Source organism: Oncorhynchus masou, chromosome 16 (genome assembly GCF_036934945.1).
Source record: "Oncorhynchus masou masou isolate Uvic2021 chromosome 16, UVic_Omas_1.1, whole genome shotgun sequence".
Taxonomy (NCBI): Eukaryota; Metazoa; Chordata; class Actinopteri; order Salmoniformes; family Salmonidae; genus Oncorhynchus; species Oncorhynchus masou.
Genome location: NC_088227.1, coordinates 9,519,219 through 9,539,064, shown reverse-complemented (window position 1 = coordinate 9,539,064; position 19,846 = coordinate 9,519,219). Strand labels below are relative to the sequence as shown.

The 19,846-nt window shown below is 45.4% G+C and overlaps 1 protein-coding gene across 1 annotated transcript in view; it reads right to left on the bottom strand.

Annotated features, from left to right (window-relative positions):
• Positions 1 to 615: 615 nt before the first annotated feature.
• LOC135557435 (rho guanine nucleotide exchange factor TIAM2) overlaps positions 616 to 19,846 on the bottom strand; it is a 34,358-nt gene continuing 15,127 nt past the window's right edge. The window contains exons 7-25 of the mRNA XM_064990691.1: positions 17,707 to 17,892; positions 17,297 to 17,443; positions 15,010 to 15,072; positions 13,344 to 13,511; positions 12,703 to 12,807; positions 12,380 to 12,458; positions 12,151 to 12,240; positions 11,631 to 11,846; positions 10,468 to 10,571; positions 6,020 to 6,223; positions 5,388 to 5,456; positions 4,866 to 4,991; positions 3,949 to 4,057; positions 3,618 to 3,797; positions 3,321 to 3,439; positions 3,026 to 3,134; positions 2,836 to 2,894; positions 2,549 to 2,724; positions 616 to 2,424 (exon numbers count right to left, since the gene is read on the bottom strand). Of these exons, the coding sequence (XP_064846763.1) occupies positions 1,809 to 2,424; positions 2,549 to 2,724; positions 2,836 to 2,894; positions 3,026 to 3,134; positions 3,321 to 3,439; positions 3,618 to 3,797; positions 3,949 to 4,057; positions 4,866 to 4,991; positions 5,388 to 5,456; positions 6,020 to 6,223; positions 10,468 to 10,571; positions 11,631 to 11,846; positions 12,151 to 12,240; positions 12,380 to 12,458; positions 12,703 to 12,807; positions 13,344 to 13,511; positions 15,010 to 15,072; positions 17,297 to 17,443; positions 17,707 to 17,892 (2,925 nt within the window). The 3' untranslated portion in view covers positions 616 to 1,808. The remainder of the gene's footprint in view (positions 2,425 to 2,548; positions 2,725 to 2,835; positions 2,895 to 3,025; positions 3,135 to 3,320; positions 3,440 to 3,617; positions 3,798 to 3,948; positions 4,058 to 4,865; positions 4,992 to 5,387; positions 5,457 to 6,019; positions 6,224 to 10,467; positions 10,572 to 11,630; positions 11,847 to 12,150; positions 12,241 to 12,379; positions 12,459 to 12,702; positions 12,808 to 13,343; positions 13,512 to 15,009; positions 15,073 to 17,296; positions 17,444 to 17,706; positions 17,893 to 19,846) is intronic.

Below are 19,846 nucleotides of genomic sequence, written 5' to 3'. Positions count from 1 at the left end.
GAAGAATCTGTGTCACACACACGCACACACACACACACACACACACACACACACACACACACACACACACACACACACACACACACACACACACACACACACACACTGAGGCTCGGGTAAAGGATGCTGCTGCTACACTGATGTGGTGTGGTTGTTGTGGCTAGCTCTGGCCCATGGCCCCACAGTCTCTGTGGTGTGGCTGTGGTTGTTGTGGCTAGCTCTGGTCCAGGGCTCCAAAGTCTAAATTTGGGCTCTACCTCCCTCTAGCTAATGGATGGAGCAGCAGGTGGAAGAAAGAAAGTGTATGAATATTTTGCATCTTTCTTTACGCTCTTCTTCTGTACCCCTCAGAGTTTCTAATGCATTCTGTCATCCAGTATATATTAGTGCCGTAACAAACTGTAGCAAAACATTTTGCAACAGAAAACGTTTTGCAACAAAAATGAGTTTCTTATTGGTCAAGGTCAGGTCGGTGCTCCCCGTTTCAGTCAGTTTTCTTCCATTTGGTGTCTAGTGGATAAGACCTTGATTAGCCAATAACCTACAGTAATTACAAAGTATCTATCTATCAATCAGAACAACTCCACTGTTAGCCTGTTTTTTAAATGTATTTTTTTATTAAATATTACATCATTTAACTTTACCTGTACAATGTCATGTATATGAAAATAATATTCATTATTAGAGAATAAATTACAATTCAGCTAAATTGGAATAATGATAACAAACATTTCAACAATTTGTGACCTTTGAACCTTATAGTCCCACCTGACATTTTGGTCAAACAATGTGTTATTCACACGGAGTTGCTCTTTAGGTGGTCCTTTACATGTGAGATATGTCCCGATTTTGTTTAAAGTCATTTTACGCTGAAAAAAAAAACTATCAGAAAGCACTATCTGCACAAACACCTTTTAACTCGGTGCTATAAGGTTCTATCTGCGATCCAATCACACAATGCTGGGTTGTCAATCAAAAATGATTGTACGCAAGGTGATAGACTAACGTATATATAAAATATGAAAGAAGAATTCGCTACACAACAGTTCTGAGATCTGGGATAGGAAAATGTTGATGCTCAATTATCTCAGAAATGAGCTTTGTGCAGAGAGAACCGTGTAGTCCCAGGGTCTTGAATTCTTCAAGTTGATACATCAAATCACTTCAAATATGAAAGAGCTTGAAAAGGGACTTTGCATTACCTTAATAATAGAAATGTGACACTTAATCTTAGTTTTTCTGTGGATATTAACACATGAACAAAATAATATAGAGATACATATAAATAGGAACAGGTTCAAAATACTCATATCAGATGTTTTTTATCAAGCAAATTCCAGTCTTGAACTAACAACTGCTTTTGTCAAAAAAGCCAAGAAAATAGAAAGCTACTCGCAATTGAGATACTGCATTATATTTACAAACCAGATGAATTCGAGAGAAAAAAAAGGTGAAAGGAACGCTATTGAACGTAGGCAACTGTGTTTATAGCTTATAGAGTGCGGCAAAACATAGGGACAGACCGGAGAGTCCCACGGGCAACCATTTACATATGTACTGTGACGGTGTGGAACTGTGGGACCTTCAGGCCTTCGCTCTTCTAGGAGCTAAAAGGATCAAGTCAAGTCAAGTAACTGATCAGAGCTCAGTTCTTCAGTCAAAGCCTACTCAGCAGAGTCAGAGTAAGCACATTAAAAGAGATTCATCCTCTCGTCCATAGCAACTTGACCAGGCTCTAATGTAGTCAGTGTGATACGATCCTAGGAAGGTGTTCATCAGCTCTCTGGGGTGAAGTCTCCCCTAGGCCACTATAGCGTTGGAATGGCAGCCTTCTGAATTCCCATGACCGTATCGTAGAAGCAGTCCTCGTTGACCACAGAGTTCAGGCTCTGCACACTGAAGTCCCTCCCTAGTAGGGTGTTGAAGTCCACACACTGGGAGTCATTATCCCGCGTCCCCTGGCCCCCCTGTGGGACCCCCTGTATGAGGTGCTCCTGCTGGGTCCCCGTGCTCCTCGGCCCGGCCTCTTCTGTGAAGTTGAGTCTCTGGAGCTGGGCTTCCAGGGTGCTGGTCAGGGAGCACAGCCAGGCCCTCTTGCCCAGTGTGGTGCCTTCCAGGCTGGGGAGGCCCGTGGAGGAGCGGCTGGGGAGCTGGGGCTCCGTGTGGGTTTCTCCTGGACCAGGGTAGGGGCCACCGCTGGACACACTGCTGTCGTCTGAGTGGTGCTGGTGGCCTGCAGTCCTCCCGGCCTCTGATTGGCGCTGTTGTCTTCTCCTCCAGGAGCCGTCTCTGACAGGTGCAGGCTGGGTCCTGCGGAGGGAGCCTAGGTGCTCTCTAGAACCCCTCTCTGGTAGGAGAGGCCTCCGGGTGCAGTCTCGAAGGGAGCGAAGAGCTTTCACCACACTGGCCTTATTCTCCAAACCACTGGAAAAGACGCATATATGAGATCAAGTCAACTAGGCCATGTTAATTCAAATGTGTATATATTTTTAGTTCTCATGATTGATAAAACATCCATTATCGCTGTCATTTTCATGTAATCTCTCACCTGCTGCAGAGCTGGAATACAGTCTCTGGTCTCCCCTCCACCTGAGACTTGGTGTGGACCAGCTCCCAGACACAAGGGTTCTCTGCTCCTGCTGTGTTCCCCGGGCGGACCTGCACTGCCGACACTGGGATGAGCCAGCGGAACTTGAAGGGGTCCAGGTCGGAGCGTGACGTGGTCTGTAGCATACAAAGAAACCAAAATGTACACACGCTTCAGAACTTGCATGATATCCATTGTAATAACGTAAAGTTATCGGAAGACGTGCGTTTGAGCACAGTGAGACTCACCATCCTCTTCCTCATCTTGCTGCTCTCACGGTACACCAGGATCACTGCTCTCTTGAAAACTGAGGACAGAGGCAGGAGCAACTCGATTTGAGTCCGACAGTTCTGGATTGTTGTAATGAAGATGAAAATATTGACATCATTCTGTCAAGTAATTTGGATTCAACTCGTCATTGGAAAAAGCCCCACTCACCAAACACTGTCAGTTCAGGGTCTTTCCTCATGCGACACAGGGAGGGGAGAGGGTTGAGCCACTTTAAAGAGGAGTGGATGAGGAACTCCCCCATGGAGATCTCTGTCACCTGGAGAAGAGAGAGGAGGACACTTAGTCTGGGAGGCTGGTGGTGGAGGGGTTTCCTCCAATGAACTCACTCTACAATGAGTACATTCATATCGTTCATACAATTATTTGAAAGGACAGAATCAAATATTCATATTATTGTAGTTTCATTTGCCAGTTATGTGTGGTGGTGATTACTATACTGTACCTCTTTCTCAGGGCCACTCTGCTCTGCCACCAGTTGGTCAAAAACAGTGCCGTAGTCCTCGTAGATCTTCTGCATCTCATTGATGTGGCTGGCCACCTTCTCCATGGCTCTCAGGGCCTCTGATGGATGGAGACAGGTAGACACACAGAGAGGTGCACGTCAAGAGAGCTCACCCCTAACACATCAGAGGCTGCTGTCTCTGGGTCTTATGGTTTGTGTGTGTCTGTGTGTGTATGTACATGTCCCCGTGTGTGTCTATGCGGGCTCACACATAAGCCATGACATATGTAGTCCTACCTGTGAGGTGGCTGTGTTCCTCGCTTTCGGGGTCAGTGAGGGATACCAGCTCTCGGAGCAGCAGGGGGTACTTGAGCACCCTCTGGACTGGCTTAATGAGGTACGACTCCAGGGTGGAAGAGTGCTGCTTGGTGGGGTTCCTTGCTTCCAGGAACTCCTTGAAAGCCCGGTCCGTCTTTGCTGTAAACAGGAAATGAGTACTTAAAGCAGGCTTTGATGCAGGCATTGATTGGCTGCCTTTTGCACTGGCTTTTCAGATGGCATTTAATGATTAACTGAGCAGGGATTAACTGAGCAGGTCTACTGTACATAAGGTAGGCATCACCCTTACCTCGTTCCAGAACCTTCTGGACTTTGATGTGGTTGGCACAGAAGCCGCTGTAGAGCTTGAAGTGGTCGGCATAGTAGAGGAAGGAGCCGCCCAGCGAGAAGAGAAGTTTCTGGATGCAGAGAGAGAGAAAGAGAGAATGCTTGCTATTCACTTCCTGTGAACATCAAATAGGCCTACCGCTGACTAACACTGCAGTCAGTAGGTTAAGTAACATCCTGTTGATAAAGCTTGAAGATTTTCCACTGGACCTCAAGGCCGCATCCCAAATTAAACCCTATTCCCTATAAAGGACACTACTTTTTGACCACAGCCGTGAGCATACAAAACATTAGGAACACCAGCTCTATCCATGACAGACTGACCAGGTGAATCCAGGTGAAAGTTATGATTCCTTATTGATGTCACGTGTTAAATCCACTTCAATCAGTGTAGATGAAGGGGAGGAGACAGATTAAAGAAGGATTTTCAAGCCTTGAGACAATTTGAGACATGGATTGCGTATGCGTGCCATTCAGAGGGTGAGTGGATAAGACAAAATATTTAAGTGCGTTTGAACGAGGTATGGTAGTAGGCACAAGAACTGCAACGCTGCTGTTTTTTTTTCAGGCTCAACAGTTTCCTGTGTGTGTCAAGAATGGTCCACCACCCAAAGGACATCCAGCCAACTTGGGTAGTAAGTTGGACATCCAGCCAACTTACTACCCAACTGTGGGAAGCATTGGAGTCAACAGCCAGCATTCATGTTGAACGCTTTCGACACCTTGTAGAGTCCATGCGCCAACGAATTGAGGCTGTTCTGAGGGCAAAAGTGGGAGGGTGCAACTGAATATTAGGAAGGTGTTCTTAATGTTTTATACACTGTGTAAATGGAATAATGTGCCATTTGGCACGCAACCCCAAACTCATGGGGACTCTACCTTGAACTGTTCCGGGGTCTCCAGAGAGCTGAAGTTGGGCGAGGAGGCGATGCGCTCCTCCAGGGTGTGTAGGAACACTCTCTGGAAGTCCAGCATCTCAGGCAGACTGCCAAACAGAGACTCCATCTAGTGGAGGGCGGAGAGAATAGCAGTTAGAAACGACCCATTTCTTTATTTTTAGAAACCCTTTTTTGGCACTTAAAAAAAAAAAAAATCTCCAGTGAATAGCAAATTCAAATGCCCAAAAAGTATAGGATAGAAGACGGGAAGAGGTTTACAGCCAATGTAGCGGATGTAGCGGAGGTGGTTGGGAACCACGCTCATGTGAAGGTTAGCATTGTCTGAGATCTGACCACTTTTTATTCCCTGAGACCCCGGTTCCAACCCTGGTCAGTCACACTAACATACAGCTTACTAACGAGCCATAATGAAAAGTTATTGTATTTAACATGTTTAGACGTGTATTAATACATTTAGACATCTACACGTATGTCTTTCCATAGAGCCCCCGTCGTGCTCTACCTCGTCATGGCTGAGGAAGGTCTCGCTCTGTAGAGGGGTCAGGTAAATGTCAAACAGACAGCCCAGGTCCTAAGGGACAGACAGGGGGAAACGTCATTAGACTGTGACATCATCACTATCATCACTATTACACCGTCACCGTCAGAGAAATCATCATTCTCCTCAGCCTGACACGTGGACGTTAGAGTAGCGGGTGGTAAGCATACATTTACACTAAATGCTACGAGAGATCCTTAATAAAGAGGCACTTAAGAGACCATTCATTACCATTAATAAAGAGAGACCATCAATTTTACATCCCCGGAGAGGACATTCCAGCACTCTCTTAGATGAGGCAGCAGAATGTGAGTGATCATGAGCCGTATTCATAAAGTGTCTCAGAGCACGATTGCTGATATAAAATCAGATCTACTCTGTCCATTCATTAGCATTTCAAATGCAAAACTGATCCTGGATCAGCACTCCTACTCTGAGACGCTTTGATGATGATAATGTATTTTAAATTATTTAACAGATAATTGTACAAATGACAGCAACACGCTGAATTACAAGTACAATTTACAATGACATTATGAAATATGAAGAATTTTAAATATGACAAAAAAAAAACATAAATATGGCCAGGTATGTACCTTGACGTAGGACTTCTCTGTGTCTACCAGTTCCTGTATGACCTTACAGAGCCTCTCAGAGATAGACATGTGTCTGGGGCAGGGGGGCTTCTGGACCTGTGGCCCGAGGGGCTCCATGGAATAGGGGTTTCTCTGGCCCTCGACCACCACCGCCCCACGGCCCTCTGGGAAGGTCTGGTACAGCGAGCACACCGTCTCCACATTCTGAAGGAAACAGAAGAGAGACGAATTAGGAGATATTCTCATTTCAGCTCTGAATATCAAATGACTGCCCTTTACACAGGGGTGTGACGATTACAAATCAGCTCGGAATCTACTGTAACAAGCACCTAATCTTAAAGAGGAATATCACAATATTTTTTGCATCCTATGACACGTTGCATCATCACGATGATGTGGATGGAGACACTTTTCTTCTTAAAAGTCCAATATCTTCACAAATTGACTACTGATATGCAAAACATTTTGGGACTGTAATCAATAGTGGACCAATGAAAAAAATACCAAAATATCGTTTTTGAATGAAATTCCCCTTTAATAATCAGTCAATTTAAATCATCAACCCCTTGTGTAATATAAGAGGGTGTCAAACCACTCCCTCTGTATTTATGGAGAGGCAAAGAGTGCAGAGGGTCAGGGTCTACAAATGACAACCTATTCCCTATATAGTGCACTACTTTTGACCAGCACACTATAAATGGAATGGAGTGCATTTGAGGTGCATCCCAGGTTTAAGCCATAGGGCTCTGGTCAAAATGTGTGCACACTATTGGGAATAGGGTGTCATTTGGGATGCACAAATCATCTAGGAGTATTAGATATTTGTGTTATTACCATAATGATTCAGCCAAAATGAATCAATTCGATTAAATTAGGAAATACTTATTTTGTCAACAATTTTCCATAAGACATGAGAGAGAGCGCCTAATAGTGAGGTACCACACGAATAATCTGGTGTCAAGTTTATGAACAAGCATTTCACATCACATACACTTTCACCCCCTCGAAGAAAGTTGGAATCAATCAGCGGTGAACACGCGCACGGGCCGAGGCAACCCTCAATAGCAGATTAAACAGATCGGATCCCCCGCCATGGCTTTGTTCATTTTGTCATCACAACGTCTCCTGTCAGGCTATAATAAAGTGCTGACAAACGAATAAATCCCCTTGGTTAGGACTATTGTGCTGCGCTGCAATCCAGTTTTAAAATACGCTCTGAACTAGAAGCAAGGTCGGACAGAGAATGGGAAAAAGATTCTAAGCGTTAACGTTCATGGGCTTATTACTTCCCGTAACATTTGCTCTCCGTGTGTCTCACATGAGCGTGTAGCCTGTGTATCTTATACTTACAATAAGATCTCAACAGTAAAAACAGTGCATTCAAAAAAAGCTCTTGTTTCTAGGCAACAACATCAAAGCAAAACAACGACTAGTTACGGCACCCATGCATCATCAGTGCAGTGCACCTCAAACACAGAGAGAGTACAGTACAACAATAACTACGATACAGAGAGACACCACAGTACACTAGCACACTACACTACAGTACTACCAGTAGGGTGATCCCGTCGGCTGCCTGCTCGCAGGCTACGCAGGAGGCCACCTCATCCAGCAGCCCAGCCAGCCTGTCCTTCAGGGACTGCCTGAGAGATGACAGGGGGAAAGTCCCAGGGATGAAATCCCCCACCCCCACTTCCACCTCACCCTCATCCTCCTGGGGCAGCACCCAGCACATAGCCCTGGTCGACAGGGCCACCCGGGGCTGCTTTCCCGGGGTGAACCTCTGGCTGTTGTTGGTGGAGCTGGATAAAAACAACATGCTACATGCGAGGCTGGGCGTTCTGACCTCTGCTGGTAGCCATTAATCCCTGGAAATTCCCATACTCTCCCTCTCTCTCTAACTTCTCTCTCCCTTTTCTTTACCGTCTCTCTCTATCTCTCTCTCTTTATTTATGTCACTCTCTGTCACACACACTTAAGGAGTAAGCCTGCAGTTTGTCGTACTACACCTCTCTCTCTCATTCACTGTGTCTCTCTCTCGCTCTCTCTCTGTCACACACGCTTAGGCAGTAAGCCTGGATTGGATTAGCAGTCTACTCAGGGTCATGTGTGCTGACAAGGCTTGGAGTGTCTATGGGCTTTAGGAGCCTTGGAGGAGGCAGGGAGGGAGGCGTTAGCTGGCTGGGAAAGACATTTGGGCGAGTGGATTTCAAGTGAAAGCAGAGAAAGGGATTTATTTACTTTGAGTAATAGAGGATATTGTCTTTGAAGCAACTGCCTACAAATCTAAAGGACATGACAGACCAATATAAATGTCAGTAATGTGCAGCGGGTGGCCATTCTATTGCCTCTGACCACACAACATCGGCCAACATTTTCTGTCCATTACGCAATGATCCTACATGTTGAATCGCCACCATTCGTCGACACCCTAAGGCAGTGTCATTTGATGTGAATGAATTCCTGAAGTGAGGGACTCTTCTCTCTCAAGGCATTGTCCTACCAGAAGAGTCCCTTCATACTTCCAATAGTTGTTGATACCAGTTGATATTGTGTGATGGTGTTGATGTCAATGCCATGGCAATGCAGGTGTGTATGACCTGGGCTTGAACCTGAGACAGTACTCTCCTGGCACCTCATCTCATCTTAGCAGATGTCCTGATCACCACAGAGTAACCCCTGATCACCAACACACGGCATGGGATCAAACCCACCACTCACTGCTCTTAAACCTCCACTGACACACACACACACATTGATAGATATTACTGCACTGTTGGAGCTAGAAAGTATTTCGCTGCATGCTGCGATGACATCTACAAATCTCTATACGCGACCCACACACACTCTCCAGGCTCTATTTTCACAAACCTAACGCATTGGTAAATCTCTGGCGGTAGCACCATAGGTGCCAGAAATATGTGTCAGACATCTTTTTTGCTATTTTCACAGCGGGAATTATGAGTGCAGTAGCTGGCGGTGGTGTGAAAGGGCTGGGTTTAGATGAATAAATACATTGGAGGTGTGATGAGGGCTTGGCCACTCACTGGCCAATCAACGCGTTTCATGGCTTAATACTGCATGCCATTGTCTCAAGTTTTGTAGGTTATTGACAGGCTTTTGTGTTGTAATCAACTCCAATTCGGCTCGGGGTACAGACTATTCTCATCATAGTCCATTATGGATTGATACTACAGTTGATTAAATAGCAGAGGCTGCAGTAACTAGTAGCCTAATAGCAGTAAAAAAAAACATCCGTGTTTGCTCAATATGTTTGGAGTGTTGAAATTGGCTTTCACGAGTATAGGCCTACATCGCACTTCTCCTCGTGCCTCACACACCAGCCGAATGGAGTATTCCCTGCAGGTAGGCCTATGTGAATTGTTCACGCAAAATCATGATGGCAAAAGCCTCACTAGTAGACCATTAAGAAACCTTTTATTGATAGGCTACTTGGCTAATGCATGGCCAGGATAAGACGCATTGCTGTTGAAACAGCATTCGCTATAGTAGGGTCAAGGTAGCCAACTAAGGTTTTGTTTTTTTCATTATAACTTACATTTTTCTAAATAGGGTCATTAGTATCAGCTCATCTCTCATTCCATGATGGGCATATGGACATGAGGGGTTTTAAGCACATCCCAAATAATGTCAGGAGCTGGCTAAAATAATGTACAGAACAAAAGGGGATGTACTCTCCAAACCCTTTATCGATACTAGTCTTGACTAGCCGTGTGGGGTAGGGGGGAAAAACAGTCTTCATTGAGAGGAGGGGAGGCTTTGCTTGGTTTTTACGACATGGGAAAAAACAACCATACAAGTTTTACGGGCACAAAAAGCACATCTCTCTTGTCGCATACGCATATACAGATGTAGGATCTCAATTTGAGCACTCATTTGTTGTTGAAAATGTTCCTGCACAGCAGGAAATAATAACTTGTAGTCTATTCAAGGTTTAAAAAGGCTTCTAAAGTTTGTGATTTCCACTTTAAAATGTAAGACTTGATTTGCCCTAACGAAAAATGTATCAACCCCTACAAGTAAATGTAATAATTCACATTCCCTGTTATTTTTCTGTAGTAGCAAACTGGCTCAAATGTAGATCCTACATTTGTAGGCACTGTATATCACGGCTGGATAGGCTGCGCTTCTGCTGTCAAAATCCATGTCATAACCAATCACGTTACCGCTAAATCCAGCTTTCGGTTAGTCTTAAATATCCCATCCAGCACTGCCTGAAATTGGCACTTTTGGCGCACGTTTTTAAGGACACACCTCAGATATTGCCACCCCTTCCACCTCAGCGCAAATGAGTTCATACAAGACAGGTAAATTACCAATCCCGGTGGATGTGTTTAAAAATGGCAGAGCGCCGGTCGAATTTACTAACAAGCGTTTAATAATTGCGCTGGCTTAATGCCAATCGAAAATAGAGCCCTCCATCTCACCTGGCCGAGCTGCTCCATCTCATCAGCAGGTGGTGGTTGTTGTGACACCTCACCAAAGGGAGGAGCTACGGAGCTCTCTGGAAGCTCCTGGGGCGGTGGCATATCTGAGAGAGAAGCAGACAGGTCAGTATGATTAAATAGATGGACCACACACACACGCACACACACACACACACACACACACACACACACACACACACACACACACACACACACACACACACACACACACACACACACACACACACACACACACACACACACACACACACACACACACACACACACACACACACATATCTACAGGTGCTGAGAGAGAATTCCTGGTTAGACTACTGGAGGCAGTTTTACTGGTTAAGTCCACCTGACTGGTGTCAACCAGCATTGATCTGGCTTCACTACAAGCCCAGCAGGCAGGAGCAATTTATTTGGCCGCACTCCTCCTCTCCCCGGGGTCTTGCACAGCTTACTTGGCATCACACCAACAGGAATAACAGTATCATGCTTTTTAAAGTAAAAACACGCACACACCTTTACACTGCACACATAAACACACCATTAAATCAATATTGCGTAATGTAATCAAGACAATGATGATTGTCCTCCCATGGTGTTATAAATAGCATGTGGCCATTCCAAACAATAGCCTTGCTGTGCCGCCCAGTGAAATATGCCAGCTCTCTTCTCATTTTCTTAATTGAATCAACATGAGGCATTTTAATGTCTCCATCCAGGCCTAAACACCCTGCAGCATTGGCTGGGCAGGAGGGCATTCCCCTCAACATGATGTGGCAGACACACTGGCTCTGTGCTTCAAGATACAAAGGCTGGAAAACACTTCGGCCTGAGGCCCTCTAGTGGGGAAAAATAAAACGTATACCCGGTGAGAAAACACCATGTCCTCCAGATAGTAAACCAAAAGTAATGCGAAGTTAGGAACAGGGTAAAAAAAATAATCATCTAGTAACTCAACAACACCTGCAATTTCCAAAACACAAACATCTGTGGGAAGGGATGGTATCTTATTCTCTATGTAGTGCACTATGATTGACCAGAGGTCTATGGGCCCTAGTCAAAAGTAGTGCACTATAAAGGGAAGAGTGTGCCCTTTGGGAAGTAGCCTGTATCAAGACAAGGTGAAAATACAAAGTTGTAGTCTCTACCTATAGGCCAGACACCGTGGCTGGGTGGTGGTGGTGGTCCTGGCTGCCAGGGGTCAACGTCTGGCCAGACAGAGGTGTGGTCGCCAGGGACTTGCTCCTCTCGTCTGAGCAGTAGGTGGAGGATCTGGTGGTTGAACATCAGGTGTATCAGCCCCAGGTCCAGATGGGACACACTGGTCCCATTCAGAACCAGGATCTCATCCCCCGCTCTCAGACCTGAGGGAAGGACAAGGAGACATCAACCAATCGGACAGTTATCTCCTCAAAGTGTTGACCACTATGGCCTCTTTCTATATTAGAATGGGACTCCATGTCCTTCTGTACGTTTTTATAGATAGAAATGTATGGGATGGGGAGACAGATGGGATGGGTGGTCCGGGTGTGGCAACACTACCACTAGTCCAGGCCAGGCATACCCATACTGTATGTACACTTAAGGAAAATGTATCAATACTGTATTTTTTCTGTCTCTGATACAAAGTAGATATGTCAAATGTATTCGAAAGATGAGTTGAGGTACCTTCAGTGAAAGCCAGTCCCCCTGGGTTGACCTCACTCAAGTAGACATGGCTCTTCCTGGCTCCGTCTACATGGCCTGTCACAGCAAAGCCTACAGGCGATAGAGATCAGAGGTTAAAACAGAGTAATACATGATATTATACTGTAATAACACAACCCAAGAGTAAATGGGCTCTTTCCTGCACACACACACACACACACACACACACACACACATGATCCCTACTCACCAAAGTCTACTGCTGTGTCAGGGCGGGACAGTTGTATGGTGAAAACATTGAGTGGTAAGACCTCAAGCTCTTCATACACCTGTTCAGAAAATGCACATAGAAGATTGAAAAAGTACTCATCACATACCTCAATGTACTTACTAAAGAGGCCAGATATCACTGAAACTAGATTCAAATTGTGTGTGGAATATGGTTGAATCTAGCAAGTTGACTCAGTATCGACTCAGAGATAATACAATGAGTGACTAAATCAATGAATGAATGCTTGTATCAGTGATTGGATCCTGCGTTTTCCCATAGTTACTATATGGCCGGGGCCTCACCAGGTCTCGTAGTGGGTCTGTGGGCGCTGGGGAGAAGGTCTCCGTGTCCTGACCCACCAGCCTCCTCACACGCAGGCAGTGCTGGCTCGGGTCCAGGTGCCGCTCCTAGAACAAGATCCAAGAGGATAAGTCCATGTTCGTCCCAAATGGCTCCCTATTCCCTATGTAGTGCACTACTTTTGACCAGGACACACTGAGGTTACATCCCAAATGCCACCTTATTCCCTACTTAGTGCACTACTTTTGACCAAAGCCTGACTAGGACCCTTAGACCTCTGGTCAAAAGTAGTGCACTATATAGGGAATACGGTGCCATTTAGCCTCGGTGTGTCAGATATCTTGAGTCCCTTTAGTTACGGGAACTAGCTATACCCCGACTGACCCTGTTCCCGATCAGCTAAAAGGATGCCGTGAGAGAACTTTCTACGGAGGGAAAGCATGAATTATTGAGGTATCAAGAGCAATTAAACTAGTATCTGTTCTGTACCACCCTACAGCAATCTCCTCCTACCATTTCCTCTTCGCCTTTAACAACCATATCAGTCACTGGAGAATTCATGGCAAAATGCTGACATGGGAGTTATGAGTTAGGAGAGTGTTGAAATGTATGACTAATTAGGCGATAGATGCAGTATGCTTACCTTACAGGCCAAAGATAGCAAGTCCGATACGAGGAAATCGGGTTTGATGTGCAGAGTAATGCTTTGGCTGTCAGGCATATTCACACAAACGGTAGTTTCCAAACTGCTGTACCAAGGGTTGCCTTCAGGTGGTGCTATCAACTGCATTTTGGCAAGAGCGTCCAATCTCTGTTAGACAAAGATGGAGAATAATGATGTTTATTCCGGTTTCTTAACTGATAATACGTTCTTATATTAAACCGGTTACTAAATAATTCTGTCAAGAATTTAACATCTCTCTCTGCAATGTTTGTGAAAAGTTGTGTTTTCTGGGACGTCTGTCCCCAATAATGCAAATGTTTATACACTATGACAAAAAACGACAACTTTCATTACATCTGTTAAAAATCTATCAGTCAAAGATGTTTAATTAAAACACCACAAAACCCCCAATCTCAGCTGACGTACGGGTCTATTGAACTGAAGTCAAAAGACAGTGAAAGTACATAGCAACAGGTCTGTGAAAGGGGAGGTCGGGTGGTGTCTCCCATTCACGGATAGGTGTCCCCATTCACTGATAGGTGTCCCCATTCACTGGCCGTACAGAGGGATTAACACCGGTTGACAAAAGAATTCTGGGAGAATAAAGACCCTCCGTCGGCCTAACCCTCCCCAGCCCCCCGGACCCTCGAACTCAGCCGCCTCACGCCTGCCTGTTTGCATGGAGCAGTGTCATCAGATCAGCATGCTGTTGAGACAGCTGTGCTAGCCCCGACCCTGTGTGAATAGAAATACCCCCACCTCCATCCCCCCACCCTAATTCTCCCCTATAAAAGGATTAGTCTGAGGCTGAGATTGATCGACTACAATACTCCTCGAGTACGTACCGAATGGCACCCTATTCCCTATATATTCCCTATATAGGGAATAGGGTGCCATTTTGGATGCATCCCGCCCTAGCACCTGGTTCTAGTGCAAATTTAGGGGCAGTTTAAGGAGACTTTCATCAACAAAGAGGAAAAGTTTGACGAGGCCTGACAAACAGGGTTGGGTAGGTTACTTTCTAAATATAATTTGTTACAGTTACTAGTTACCTGTCAAATTGTAATCAGTAACGTAACTTTTTGGATTACCAAAACTCAGTAACATTACCTAATTACTTTCAGTTCATTTTGGATTACTTTCCCCTTAAGAGACATTAGAAGAGGACTTAAAGGATCCCACAAACGCATTTGGTGTGCCATACTGGTCTCTGACTTGTAGTCAGACTCGCTCAGGTGGAACAAACTGAAACTTGTGCCTTTTTTCAATGCAGAGTTGAATGTCATTGAGAAAACAGAAAGGTGTCATAATGTATTTTTGTCTCTCACAATCATCCTTTCTGAATTTAAAAGTAATCCAAGAAGTAATCATCTAGTTTTTCAAAAGTATCTGTAATCTGATTACAACATTTTCACTGGTAACAACTGGTAACACTGGTATTTTTTTTGTAATCAGATTACATGTAATCGGTTACTACCCAAACCCGCTGACAAATGTATCAATGACAACTTAAAGTTATTATTGAATAGAATATTTTAATGCAGTTACCTGGTGAATTATGATAAATTAGCCATATTTCCACTGGTTGCAGGAAATTATGAGGTAACATGTTGGGGGAAAAATCCAGACAAAGTGCTTACTGTACCTCTGAGCTGCAGTGGTTGGGGATATGCCCAGCAGGCACTCCAATACTTTGTCCTTCAAAAACCTGGAACATGGAAAAAAGCACATGCACATTAAGCCTACTCAGTGACTCAGGAGAAAAATGCACACTAAAAAGAACTAGCTCAGTCTATATTTACAATGTAATACATTTAATTAAAAACTATCTATCTAAAACCAAAGGCTTTGATACTATTCTGATCCAGATTGAGGCCAAAATAAGACTTGGAGGATCCATGGGAAGAAATAAGGGGTTTGGTGATGCTGAAATTACAGGTCTGGCAGTGAGGCAGATGGAACGGCTCTCATCAGGCTGGCGGGGATGGAGACTGTCTCCTCTCCACCCAGATACCAGTCTGCCCTCAGCAGAGATACCGCTACCAATACCACCGCCCTCAGCCCACCACCAGTGGCAGGCAGGACCACCACAGAGACAAGGGGTCATGCCTATGTCAACAAATGCCAACAGCTTACTGGAACTTAACAACAACCAACTCAAAATGCACACAAAATGCTTGAGTGCTGCATAGTTGCATGATTTGAGTCATTTTTCATCTTTACCTATTCTGTTTCCAGAAGAGGGGGTTGAGTAAACACTCACTGATTGACTGACTGACTGACTCCTCACCTTGTCATCACAGCTCTCAGGAAGCAGTAACAGGGCTCTTAAAGTGACAACCCCCCCCCCCCCTCAATCACCCTACAATAAAAATACATTGCTGGGCTGGCGGAGAAGGGGGTAAGAGTAGAGTCCCTTCAGTAAATGTGGGGCTGTAGGACGTTTAGTGGACAGCGCGGTGGTTTACACAGACCATCTGCTTGTCGCTGCTGGCATGCTGCAGCTTGCAACAATTAACCACATGTGGCTTCTAGTAATGTCTGTTCCATCTCTGTTCCATCTCGGTTCCATTGAGTGGTCTAGCTGGCCTCTCTATAGGGAGATTAGACTTTCTCTGACTCAGGCTCATAACAAAGAACTTCACTGCTCGGAAATCTCTCCCTGCCCGCCCCGTGAGTAAGGAGGGAATCATGTAAGTATTTGGGCACAGCATTTGACCTGTGTACAGAGATCTATGGACCGCCATCGTATATGTGTGTATTGTATTAGACAGCGATGGTTCACATGAGACATAATATGTATAAGCATGGTGTATGTGTGGTGTTACAGCGGTGGATCCGGTTATTACCCAGACACCACTGGGCGTTACCAACATATGCCGTTAAGCATATGGATATGCCACGGGAGTACACAGACGCCAGGCATGCCTGTGACTACGACTGTGCGATGTATCTTTCAGAATGTCAACACAGAGCATGTGTTGACCATGTCTATCTTATTATCCATCCCATTATACAATACAGCCAGTCTGCCTAATAGAACTAAACAATGATGGGAGAGCAGAGGGGCCCAGTGTGGTTTGTCCTTCGCTGAAGTCCTAGGGATAAATGATCCTATCAACATCCCAAAATAGACTGCTCTCTGAGTGCTGTTTATCAACTGTTTATCAACAGAGACAGGGCCAGAGCCAGGGCGGGTGGGGCTTGGGCTGGGATAGGGGTTGGGTCTGGGGCTAGCTCTGGGACAGGGGTTGGGGTAGGGACTAAGACAGGGCCAGTGGATGGTACAGAACTGGGACTAGGGGCTGGGACTGTTAGAGAGACTGACTTGACTTCAATGACTGATGAGAATTTGTGCAGATTGCTAGCTCTGCCCCTGACCGGGGAAAACAAATCATCTGCCTCACTCATCACCTCTATTTGGAATGTTCCCAAACGACGTACAGGAAAGATAGTTTCGCGACGAGCAACCCCCTGACTCTCTCCCGCTGGAAAATTGAGTAAGTTCAACTCCCTCTGTCTGCTTAATTTATGGGTCCCGGCTCGTAAGGAGTCAGACAGTGCTTAAAAAGCATTCCAGGAACCAACCCGCTTCTTTTTCTCTGATGGATTTATCAAACATGCTCTCTGTTTAAAACAGAAGGGCTCCAGAAACGTGCCATTGGGTTGAGAGCCAAGAGGTCCCTTGTGAAGGATTGTTTAAAAGGAGAACAGGCAAAAGGCAAACGGGAGAACCTGCATAGATCTTTTCCCAGTTGATGGTGCAGTTCACCTAATTAAGGGGGGTGGTTGTATGGAGGGTGGTTGTATGGAGGGTGGTTGTATGGAGGTTGTAGAAAGGTTGTAGGGCGGTTGTTATAGGGAGTTTGTAGGGCGGTAGTGGGAAGGTTGTAGAAAGTATGTAAGGAGGCGCTAGAGAGGTTATACAGTACCTGGGACACGGACTCCCTCTTCTCCTTGCTGCGTTTGGTCAAGCTGTCCAGGCCCTTGAGGGAGGAGAAGAGGCCTCTCTTACTCCGAGCCCCTCTGGAAAAAGATCGGCAACGTCTCCGCAGGGTCGCCTCGTCACGGGTGCAGATCTGAGAACAGACATTGAAGACATCCCTTCTGTGGTTAGAGCCTCTAAAGAGCCCAAGACTCTGTATTACAAATCTGACCAGAGAGGACGCTGATATTTTCTGATCATAGTAAACATAGATGGCATTCAATAACATTGCTTAATTGCACCTAAGGGGATAAATAAAGGTGCTATCAATGGAACTGTTCCAGAGAATGTGTGAAATCCAATGTCCCAAGCTGAGGGTGGATATGGATGTAAAGCCTTAGGGAGATCAGGCCTCACCAGGGCATGAAAGGAGGAGACAGAGAAGATCCCCAGGCGTCCCAGAGCGGTCTTAGAGGGGCGTCCTGCCACGGCCAGGAGACTCTTGGGGTTAGGGAGCTCACCGCCCTGCAGGCTGGCTAGGTAGCAGCGCATCCGGAACAGATCCATGTGGAACTTCTCCAGGTTCTGCTCCCACTGCTGGATCTGGGGAGAAACAGGCAGGACAGGCACCCAGGGTTACACCACAGTACATAGGGTTACAGTCCCCTTCAAGGTGACAGAATGACCTCTCCACCCTCTCATTGACAAAGAGAGACCAGGCGGGGGAGGAACAGACTCACAGTCACAGCCAGAGCCATGTAGAGTTTGGCCAAGTTTGATACAGTTTGCCACGTTAACGCCTTCATTCACACATTTTTGGTGATGTGACCATACGAGAGCACCTGTATGTGAGGGTGACAGAATGGCCCCCCCACCCTCTCATTCAGAAGGGCGTCTCCAACTACAGAACGAGCCACATGTCTAATTGGAGTGACATAATCACATCTAATCACTCTCATCTCTCTCTCTCTCGCTCTCATTCTCCCTCTCTTCTCTCAATCCCCCATTCTCGTTCTCCTTCACAGAGGGTGAATGTGTTATAACGGTGTCGTTGTTTGTGAGATGAGGATTTAAATCTAGAGAGGAGGTTTAAGAGGTGCACTTCAAATGGCAGAGAGAGCTAGTATCACTTTCAGAGAGACCGACCATCAGACATCAAAGTGGCCGTTGGGCCTGGAGATGAGATGAGACCAGCTGCTGTAGAGCTCAGTAGAGGCTCTGGGGGTTTGACCCCCCACCCCCCTCTCTCATCTGATTACCTCACAAACTGGGCATGATGATCCACCCCCCTCCTCCTGTCCTGCCATTAAGAAGAAAGGACACCTAACTACCCCTAATGCTGCTACCGGGAAACACTGCTGTCTGTAAACACATCAGCACTTGGTTTGTTACGCTATAAAATATCCCCCTCATCTGGGTTTCCCATTACAACAGACTTCTATGAGGAGTGGACAGAATGTGTTGATGGTACTAGTCTATTAGACTGAGAACATCTGGAATAAAAATGTCATGGTGGCAGGGAACTTGGGTCGGAAAGCTTAAAACTCCAGTTTCAACAAATGATGCTGCCAACACATATACGCTCATGTCAATATGTTCCACAACCACAAGGAAGGTTGTTATATCGTAATGATTTTTGTCATTACATGGAGGTTGTAACTCGCAGACTATGGACAGAAACAAGAAGATGTCATGCAGGTGTTAAATTATGTATGGTTCTACAGGAATAGAATGGTCTGGTTTGCATTGGAGCTGAGACACTAATGACCTAATAGGCCAATTTAACTAACTGCTTGTTTGACTGGCTCAGTCTTAGGGTGGCCCTTGATCTTAAGACCACGGCCATTTTACTGAACTAGCACAAAGGGCACATGCACAAGGCCGCCGACCTCTAGGGGGCCCCCAACCAATTTTTTGAGGGGGAGTTGTGGGCCCCTTGGTGGTCAGGGAGTTGTGGACCCCCATATGATAGCAAAATGTGTATAATTGTAGGAAATTAGCTTTATAACTTCACAACTTTCTCTCAGTTTCATGGCAAAATGTGAACAATAGCTATAAAACTGCACATTTTTCTTTCTGACCCATGGCAAAATGTGAACAATAGCTATGAAACAGCACATTTTCTCTCTGACCCATGGCAAAAAGTGTAGAATAGCAGGAAATTAGCTTTAAAACTGCAACATTTTCCTCATAGCCTCATGACAAATGTGTAGAAAAGCATTATAAAACTGTACATTTTTTCTAAAGATATTTATTAAAAAATGTTACATTTTGGGGGCACCCCAAATGCAGTAGTCTGGCCCTCACACGCAAGTACACACACACACACACACACACACACACACACACACACACACACACACACACACACACACACACACACACACACACACACACACACACACACACACAAATCAAAATCAAATTTATATTGCTATGCTTGTGGTGACCAAATAATTGATTCCCATCCAAAATCCTATTTTCCCTAACCCCTAACCCTAAATCTAACCCTAACCTTAACCCTTTAACCTAACCATAACCTTAATTCTAACGCAAG